This window comes from Melospiza melodia, chromosome 12, assembly GCF_035770615.1.
Source record: "Melospiza melodia melodia isolate bMelMel2 chromosome 12, bMelMel2.pri, whole genome shotgun sequence".
In the NCBI taxonomy this organism is placed as follows: Eukaryota; Metazoa; Chordata; class Aves; order Passeriformes; family Passerellidae; genus Melospiza; species Melospiza melodia.
In genome coordinates, this window is record NC_086205.1 from 19,986,241 (window position 1) to 19,994,952 (window position 8,712).

At 59.1% G+C, this 8,712-nt stretch overlaps 2 protein-coding genes across 2 annotated transcripts; one reads left to right on the top strand and one right to left on the bottom strand.

Moving 5' to 3' along the window:
- Window positions 1–142: 142 nt before the first annotated feature.
- LOC134423400 (putative per-hexamer repeat protein 5) lies at window positions 143–646 on the bottom strand. The gene has a single exon (XM_063166370.1). The coding sequence runs from the start codon at window positions 644–646 to the stop codon at window positions 143–145; it is 504 nt and encodes a 167-aa protein (XP_063022440.1).
- A 4-nt stretch (window positions 647–650) lies between these two features.
- On the top strand, window positions 651–7,834 carry PSMD2 (proteasome 26S subunit ubiquitin receptor, non-ATPase 2). The gene is made up of 21 exons (XM_063167175.1): window positions 651–779; window positions 1,528–1,584; window positions 1,954–2,118; window positions 2,366–2,487; window positions 2,860–3,084; window positions 3,187–3,345; window positions 3,611–3,755; window positions 3,937–3,997; window positions 4,257–4,403; window positions 4,574–4,680; window positions 5,068–5,195; window positions 5,275–5,362; window positions 5,704–5,866; window positions 5,949–6,050; window positions 6,138–6,283; window positions 6,447–6,530; window positions 6,663–6,831; window positions 6,929–7,023; window positions 7,191–7,317; window positions 7,405–7,523; window positions 7,604–7,834. Exons 2-21 carry the CDS (start codon window positions 1,564–1,566, stop codon window positions 7,784–7,786), a joined length of 2,556 nt encoding a protein of 851 aa, XP_063023245.1. The 5' UTR covers window positions 651–779; window positions 1,528–1,563; the 3' UTR covers window positions 7,787–7,834.
- The last annotated feature ends 878 nt before the right edge of the window (window positions 7,835–8,712 follow it).

Here is an 8,712-nt window from a genome sequence, read left to right on the forward strand (position 1 = left end):
CCAGCGTCAGTGCCGGTGCCACTGTTGGTGCCAGTGTCGGTGTCAATACCGGTGTGCCACTGTCGGTACCGGTGTCAGCATCAGTGCCGGTGCCAGTGTCGGTGTCAATACCGGTGTGTCGGTGTTGGTACCAGTGTCAGCGTCAGTGCCGGTGCCACTGTTGGTGCCATCGTCGGGTGTCAGGGTCTGTGCTGGTGCCAGTGCTGGTGCCAGTGTCGACGTCCGTGTCAGTGTCCGTGTCAGTATTGGTGTCGGTGTCATTGTCAATGTCGGTACTGGTTTCAGCGTCAGTGCCGGTGTCATTGTCGGTGCTGGTACCGGTTTCAGTGTCAGTGTCGGTGCCGGTTTCAGTTTCAGTGCTGGTGTCAGTGTCGGTTTCAGTGACGGCGCCGGTACCGGTTTCAGTGTCAGTGCCGGTACCGGTTTCAGTGTCAGTGTCGGTACTGGTCTCAGTGTCAATGCCGGTACCGGTCTCAGTGTCAATGTCGGTACCGGTTTCAGTGTCAGTGCCGGTACCGGTTTCATTGTCGGTGCCGGTGTCCCCGCACGTGGGGCCGCCCCGCCCTTGGCCCCGCCCCCGGCGCGCGGCGGTGCCGTCACGGCGTTGCGCAGGCGCGGTGCGGCGGAAGCACGACCGGGCGAACATGGACGCGGGTGGCGGCGGCGGCCAGAGCCGGGTGCAGGGCGGCCCCGGGGGGGGCGGCGACGAGAAACCCACGCCGCCTTGGGGCCGGGACCGCCGGGACCCGCCCTCCGGGCCCGAGAAGGAGCAGGAGCTGGTGAGTGCCGCCGCGCCGCGGGCCGCCGCTGAGTCACGGCCCGTTCGGGCCCGCGTCACCGGCGGGGCAGGACGTCATCCCGCGTCACGGGGCTGGCCGGCATCCCTCCGGGAACGGGACGTCATCCCGCGTCACGGCGGCGGCCAGCATCCCTCCGGGGACTCCCTCCAGGCGGGCATGTGACGGCAGCGAGGGGTTCCCTCCGGCGGGGCCCCGGCACGTCATGGGGTGCCCGCGTGACGCCATTGAGGGCTCCGTTCCCGGGCGGGGGGCGCGGGGCTCTCAGAGGAGCGCTGGTGAGGGAAGCCCTGGTGTAAGCAGGCTGTGTGTGTGTGTGTGTGTGTGTGTGTGTGTGTGTGCACACTGGGCACTGTGCAGGGATCCCCAGCACGGCGGTGACCTTGGCTCTGGGGGTCCCCGTGGGCTGGGGGACACAGTGGAGGGACTGCTGTCAGTGCCCCAGCTGGGCTGTGACCTGACGTGCCCCTCTCTGTGGGGTTGTTTTCATACAGCACAGAGGAATAGGGGAGGTGCATCTCACACCCCGGGAATGGGTGGTTTCTTAGGGAAGGTATCCCCAGGAATGGGAGCATTGCTCCATCCTGGCAGCACTGGGGCAGGGTGGTGCCCTGAGCAATGAGTGCATCACTTTGTCCTGGTACCCCTGTGGCTGGGGGTGACCTCCCTGCTTCTGTCACACTGGGAGTCCTGTGCCCTTAACTCTGCTTTCTCCTGTGCATTTCGGCAGTCTGAGGAGGACAAGCAGCTGCAGGATGAGCTGGAGATGCTGGTGGAGCGCCTGGGGGTGAGTCCGTGCTGTGTCCCTCAGCAAGGAATCCTGGCCGGGATTTGACTCTGTCTCTTGCTTATGGCTGTTCCTCGTGCAGTGTAGATAGATAGGGGGATTTTATCTTCAGTGGAGTGGGCCCCTGCTTGTCTGCTGTGATCTGTCCCCCCAGCCTTGTTGCCTGTCTGACCTGTGCCCAAGGGACCTCTGTGTCTCTGATGTGAGAGAAGCTTTCTGCTCTACTGTGCCCTCCTTCTCCAGCTCTTGGGCTGAAGGAGGCAGCTCAGGGTGGGGGACTGTTCTGCTAAGAGCCATGGCTGTGTTTGGGGAGGGCTGGTGAGGGGGTGGCTCAGGAGCCAGCCCCTGACAGGCAGCTTCCCTGTGCAGGAGAAAGACACGTCACTTTACCGTCCAGCCCTGGAGGAGCTGCGGAGGCAGATCCGCTCTTCCACCACCTCCATGACCTCTGTTCCCAAGCCCCTCAAGTTCCTACGGCCCCATTATGGCAAGCTGAAGGAGATCTATGAGAACATGGCTCCAGGAGAGAACAAGGTAGAAACTCTTGGCCCCACCATCCCATGTGATTGAGGGGACAGTGCTGGGACAGGCAATCGAAGAGCCCTCTGGACCCTGGGATCTAACAGCACTCTCTGTGACTCGCTCCAGAGGATTATAACTTGTCGGGACAGTACCTTTGCCACCTGTGGTGGTTTTCAGGCACAGGGAGGGTGTGGTGTCTCTGGCTGCCCCTGGTTCCCTGTGCCTGGCCTGTGTCTGGAGCTCTGCACTCTTTCTGCAGCGCTTTGCAGCAGACATCATTTCTGTCCTGGCCATGACCATGAGTGGGGAGCGGGAGTGTCTCAAGTACCGGCTGGTGGGCTCCCAAGAGGAGCTGGCATCCTGGGGGCATGAATACGTCAGGTAAGCCTCAGGGGGACCAGAGGGGAAGGATAAGGGCTCAGGGGAATTTCCTGGAGTCCTTTAGCTCTAGCCTGGCTGGGATGTTTCTTGACTAGCTGGTCATGTGTTCAGCTGCTGCTATCACACCTGCACATGTGTCACTTCATGCTCTATTCATGATGGTTTTCTAGCTGCAGAGATCTTGCTGCTGTGGCCTCTGAAATCTCTGGTCTTAACCCTGTTTCTCCTCTGGCCTTGTCCCCCATAAAGTCTGCAGAATGTAGAGCCTCCATAAACAGTACTCAACTCTGGCTAACTGGGAGCAGCTTCTCCCTGTTCTCACGGCTCAGTGAAACTGATTTTTGTAGTGATGAAGTCCCTTTGTTCCTGCAGGCACTTGGCAGGAGAGGTGGCCAAGGAGTGGCAGGAGATTGATGAAGCTGACAAGGCTCAGAGGGACACACTCCTCACCCTGGTCAAGGAGATTGTCCCCTACAACATGGCCCACAATGCAGAGCATGAGGCCTGTGACCTGCTCATGGAGATAGAGCAGATGGACATGCTTGAGAAGTACATCGATGACAATGCCTACTCCAAAGTGTGCCTCTACCTGACCAGGTGAGGGGGCTTGGCAGGCTGAGGTGCTGGATGGGGCCTGATCCCTGTGGGGCCTAGGTTGCCTGATCTGGTTGTCACCCTCATGTCTGTCTCCTCCTTAAGCTGTGTGAGCTACGTCCCAGAGCCCGAGAACTCGGCTCTCTTGCGCTGTGCCCTGGGCATCTTCCGCAAATTCAATCGCTACCCTGAAGCCCTGCGCCTGGCTCTGATGCTCAATGATGTGGAGCTGGTGGAGGACATCTTCACTTCCTGCAAAGATGTGTAAGCAGAGATGTTCCCTGCCCTCTGCAGCCTTTGCTCATCCTGGTGGGGCAAGGCTCCCCATCTGGGCAGAGATAGGTTGGATCTGTCACTGTTAGAGGTGTCTGGGGGTTTGGACTGAGACTCTTGTCCCTGAAATGAGGATGGGCAGGAGTGGGTCTGTATGCCCTGGGCAGGGCAGGTAGGCTCACTGCTTGGTGAACCTGTGTTTGTGCTGGGGCTTGCTGGGTTCTGGGCACTCAGGAAACCCCTCCCCTCTGCACAGAGTTGTCCAGAAGCAGATGGCCTTTATGCTGGGCCGCCATGGGGTCTTCCTGGAGCTGAATGAGGATGTGGAGGAGTACGAGGACTTAACAGAGATCATGTCCAATGTCCAGCTCAACAGCAATTTCCTGGCCTTAGCCAGAGAGGTGAGTGTCCCAGCCTGGAAAAGCACCCTGGGCTACCTCCAGCTGTGGCTGCCTGGCAAATCTTCTGTGGCAAGATTTGAGAAGAAATCCATCATCCCTGTGATTTGGGCTCCTCTTGGAGAGGTTGCCATTGTAGGATGTGCTGGCCGGGTGGTAACCTTCTTCTCCCTTGTCTTTGCAGCTGGACATCATGGAGCCCAAAGTGCCAGATGATATTTACAAAACCCACCTGGAGAATAACCGTAAGGGCTTGTGTTGTGGCTATTATCATCCCTGCTTGTGTGGAGTTCTTGAGGCTGCCAAGCACTCTGAGCCTGTGTGGTCAGATGTGTATCTGAGGTGGGCAGATGGCCTGCCCATGGTATCTGGCCTGTGGATCTGGCCTTCTCTTTCCTGCTGGTGATGGGGACGGGTCCTCGTTCCTATGGTGTGGGATGGCTGCATGTTGAGGGCTGGCAGGGCTTCTGTTGCTGCTTTCCTCACCCTGTCATTGTTCCACAGGTTTTGGGGGAAGTGGTTCCCAAGTGGACTCAGCCCGGATGAATTTGGCCTCCTCCTTTGTGAACGGCTTTGTGAATGCTGCCTTTGGACAGGACAAGCTGCTGACAGATGATGGCAATAAATGGTTGTACAAGAACAAGGACCATGGTGAGTTAGCAGGCTGGGCAGGGCTGGAGGTGCCTCTAGGCTTGGGGTTACCACCCTGTCCCTTTTAGGGTAAGGGTGGCTGAGCTGTCCTATGTCCCTGGCTTCTGCAAGCCCCACACAGGGCACATCAGTTCAGGCCTGATGAGGGCCTTTCTTCCCTGCAACCACAGGGATGCTGAGTGCTGCAGCCTCGCTGGGCACAATCCTGCTGTGGGACGTGGACGGGGGGCTCACACAGATCGACAAGTACCTGTACTCCTCAGAGGATTACATCAAGGTCAGTGACAGATCCTGGCTCTGTGTCTGTGTGGGGCAGTCCTGCTGTGAGCTGTGTGTGCAGCTGGCTGGGGAATGGTCCTTGCTTTGGTCCCCTGTGCAGCTCAGCTCCTGCACAGAGAAGCGTTGGATGCCCTGTGTCCCAGGCTTTTGAGCAACTCACAGTGAGGTGGTGGTCTCTTGGGGACTGCCTGAAGCATCCTGGGGGCTCCCGTTGTCACACAGCTATGAGCTTTGGAATTCTCACCTTGATCCAGCGTGGCATTGCCCACTTCATACCAATTTGCCCATCCTGGGGAGGGGTGTGATGTGTGAGGTGACATCAGTCACTGGCTGGCGGGGAGCTTTGTGTTGGTGGCTAGTGTGTGACAGTGCTTCTGCCTTGCAGTCTGGAGCCCTCCTGGCCTGTGGCATCGTCAACTCAGGGGTGAAAAATGAATGTGACCCTGCCCTGGCCCTCCTGTCTGACTATGTCCTCCACAACAGCAACACCATGAGGATTGGAGCCATTTTTGGGTAAGGGCCTGGCCCCAGCCTCCCCGTGCTGCACAGGGTGGTGCAGCTCCTCCCTCACACCCCTCTGCACTCTCTGCAGGCTGGGACTGGCTTATGCAGGCTCCAACCGTGAGGATGTCCTGACTTTGCTGCTGCCTGTGATGGGAGACTCCAAGTCCAGCATGGAGGTAGGGCATGAGGCAGGGTTTGCCTGTGATTCCTGCTTCCCCATCCCGTGCCCCAGAGCTCCTGGGAATACAGGTGCTGTCCTGCAGCCACCTTGAGCTCCAAGAGCAAGTCCACATGTCCCTGCTCAGCACTGTGCTGTGCCAGAAGAGCATGACCTTATTTTCCTTATCTGAGCTGCTGCCACAATGGGATTACAGCAGGTCTAGGAGGATAGGAAACCATCAGGTCCCCCAGTAGCCCAGATTTTCATAGAAAGTGGAGACCAAGGGTACCTAGTGTTATAGGCCAGCTTACTCTGAGCTGTCCCTGTGTATGACATGGCTCTTTTCCCCATCACTAGGTGGCTGGTGTGACTGCCCTGGCCTGTGGGATGATATCAGTGGGTTCCTGCAATGGGGATGTCACCTCGACTATCCTCCAGACCATCATGGAGAAATCAGAGACAGAACTGAAGGATACCTACGCCCGGTGGCTGCCACTTGGGCTGGGCTTGAACCACTTGGGTAAGGCTGGGCAGTGCCAGTGGCTCATGGGGTGGGAGCATCCCTCCATGCTGTCCTTTAACCACTATGCTTTCCTTGACAGGGAAGGGAGAGGCAATTGAGGCCATCTTGGCAGCGCTGGAGGTGGTGTCGGAGCCGTTCCGCAGCTTTGCCAACACGCTGGTGGATATCTGTGCTTATGCAGGTGAGTTGGGCTGGTTGAGGTGAGGGGAGGCAGGAGCAGGTCCAGGGTCCTCTGCATGCTGATCCTGGCCCTCCACTTTCTGCCCAGGCTCAGGGAATGTCTTGAAGGTGCAACAGCTCCTGCACATCTGCAGTGAGCATTTTGACTCCAAGGAGAAAGAGGAAGACAAGGACAAAAAGGACAAGAAAGAGAAGGAGAAGAAAGAGAGCTCAGCTGACATGGGTGCTCACCAGGTGGGGAAATGTGGGCTGGGGTTTGTGTGCCTGGAGCAGGAACTGGCTTTGGAAGGGTTCCTAAGGCCCTTCCCCCTAGGCCTCGGGTGGGCACAGAGGCTTAAGAGCTTGGGTGTTGGGCTGGGTGCTCCGTGCCTGGCGCTCAGGACCTGTGTCCCCACAGGGCGTGGCGGTGCTGGGGATCGCGCTCATTGCCATGGGCGAGGAGATCGGGGCGGAGATGGGCCTGCGCACCTTCGGCCACCTGGTGAGTGACACCGGGGGGACAGCACAGAGCCGGGAAGGGACCTCGGAATAGAAACTGGGTATTGCCTCACATCTCAGTAGGCCTTGCTGCACTGGGTGATCTGAGTCTAACACCCACCTCCCCTCTGTGCAGCTGCGGTACGGAGAGCCCACCCTCCGCCGGGCCGTGCCCCTGGCCCTGGCTCTTATCTCAGTCTCCAACCCCCGGCTCAACATCCTCGATACCCTCAGCAAGTTCTCCCACGACGCTGACCCTGAGGTCTCCTACAACTCCATCTTTGCCATGGGCATGGTGGGCAGTGGTAAGCCTGGGGACAGCCTGGTTTGGGGTTTGTTTACGGGGAAAGGTGAGAGACTCGTGCCTTGTACACTACTGTGCCTGCGCCTCCTTGTCCCCAGGTACCAACAATGCCCGGCTGGCAGCAATGCTGCGGCAGCTGGCCCAGTACCACGCCAAAGACCCCAACAACCTCTTCATGGTGCGGTTGGCCCAGGTGAGGATACTGTGCTCACTGCTTGTGTGTGGAAGGGGAAGTTTGGGGTCCCTGCCCTGGGTGTGGGAGGAGAGTGGTGTCCTGGGGGTGTCACCCTCTCTTGAGGGCAGGGCTTGGAGTCCCAGGTTACTCCATCGCTCTTTTATGTACTTTCTCTGCCACACCAGGGCCTGACTCATCTGGGCAAGGGGACACTCACCCTATGCCCATACCACAGCGATCGCCAGCTCATGAGCCAGGTGGCTGTGGCTGGGCTGCTGACCGTCCTCGTGTCCTTCCTGGATGTGCGCAACAGTGAGTGCTGCTGGCTCTGTCCCCCCGCTTCTCTCTGCCCTGCAGCGTGGGCATTGCTCAGCCCCTTTATTTCTGTCTTCCCTCCAGTTATCCTGGGCAAGTCCCACTACATTCTCTATGGCCTCGTTGCTGCCATGCAGCCCCGCATGCTGGTCACCTTCGATGAGGAGCTGCGGCCTCTGCCCGTGTCGGTTCGGGTAGGACAGGTAAGGGGCAGCCCGGGCTGGGGAGGGGCTGTGCTGATGTCCCTCTGTGTCCCTGGCATTGATCTCACTCTCTCTCTCAGGCTGTGGATGTGGTGGGCCAGGCAGGCAAGCCCAAAACCATCACTGGCTTCCAGACTCACACAACCCCAGTGCTGCTGGCGCACGGAGAGCGGGCAGAGCTGGCCACAGAGGAGCACGTGCCTGTGACGCCCATCCTGGAGGGATTTGTTATCCTACGCAAGAACCCCAACTACGACGTTTGAGCCAAGGGGAAACTGGGGGGTGGGTAGGTGGTTTGGGAGGGGAGGGAAAAACCCTAGTTTGTTTTTGTTACTGAGAGTCAAGGAAATAAACTATGTGGAGACTAGTGCTGCCCTCTTCTCCTTGTACTGCGAGTGTGGGCTGGGCTTTCATCCTTTTGGGTGTGCCTGTGGCCCATGGAGGCTGTGCACAGTGCAGATCCCAACACGCAGGGCATGAACACAGTTGTGGGGTGCCGTGGGTGCTCCATGGCTTCAGCATCCAGCGGTGCCCTGTGTGTGTGCCTGGCACAGCCACATGTGCTCAGAGTGTGCAACTCCCCTTTAGCCCAGCATGGCCTGTCCCTGCCTGGCTCTGCCCTCCTGGGGGGTCTTGGCTGGCAACTCCCAACTTTCAACTGCCCTGCCAGATGTGCTGGGCTCTGCCATCATTTGGTGCTGCTCCAGAGCTGACATTGGGGTTAAAAGCAGTCAGGGAGGTGGGGACAGAAGCCACATGGAAAGTATTTTTAGCGAAGAGGAAAGCCCCTGCCCTGTTTCCAAAAGTGACGGTGTCTGACACCTGCTGTGTCCCAGCTGGGTGAACACGGGAGGCTGTGTCTGGGTGGGAGTGGGGTGCTGAGTACCAAAGGGAGGGGGCTGAATGCAGGGTCGGGGTAAGGTGCTGCATCCTGCGGGGTGCAGGATGGGGACCGTGTTCCTTGTGGGTGTGAGGTGCTGGGTGGGCTCTGGGCGTGTGCAGCTCCTGGCCGGGCAAGTCCCATGTCCCGGGAAGGTGCCGGTGCACGAGGGTGCATCACGGATGTGGCCAGGGTTGGATGGAGCACGAGTGGGTGCCCGCTGGGGCAATGTCAAGTTCTGGGTGAGGCCGGGTTCCGGTGGTGCCAAGCACCGACTGGGTGCGGGCGCCGCTGGTGCCGGTCCCTGGG

What these genes read in the sequence shown, in the direction of transcription:
- LOC134423400 (XM_063166370.1), bottom strand. Translation starts at nt 646, where the DNA reads ATGTTCGCCCGGTCGTGCTTCCGCCGCACCGCGCCTGCGCAACGCCGT.
- PSMD2 (XM_063167175.1), top strand. Translation starts at nt 1,564, where the DNA reads ATGCTGGTGGAGCGCCTGGGG. An exon ending in TCCTGGCCTTAGCCAGAGAG is followed by an intron (nt 3,756 to 3,936) that starts GTGAGTGTCCCA and finishes TTGTCTTTGCAG; the next exon opens with CTGGACATCATGGAGCCCAA. An exon ending in CTGACATGGGTGCTCACCAG is followed by an intron (nt 6,284 to 6,446) that starts GTGGGGAAATGT and finishes GTGTCCCCACAG; the next exon opens with GGCGTGGCGGTGCTGGGGAT.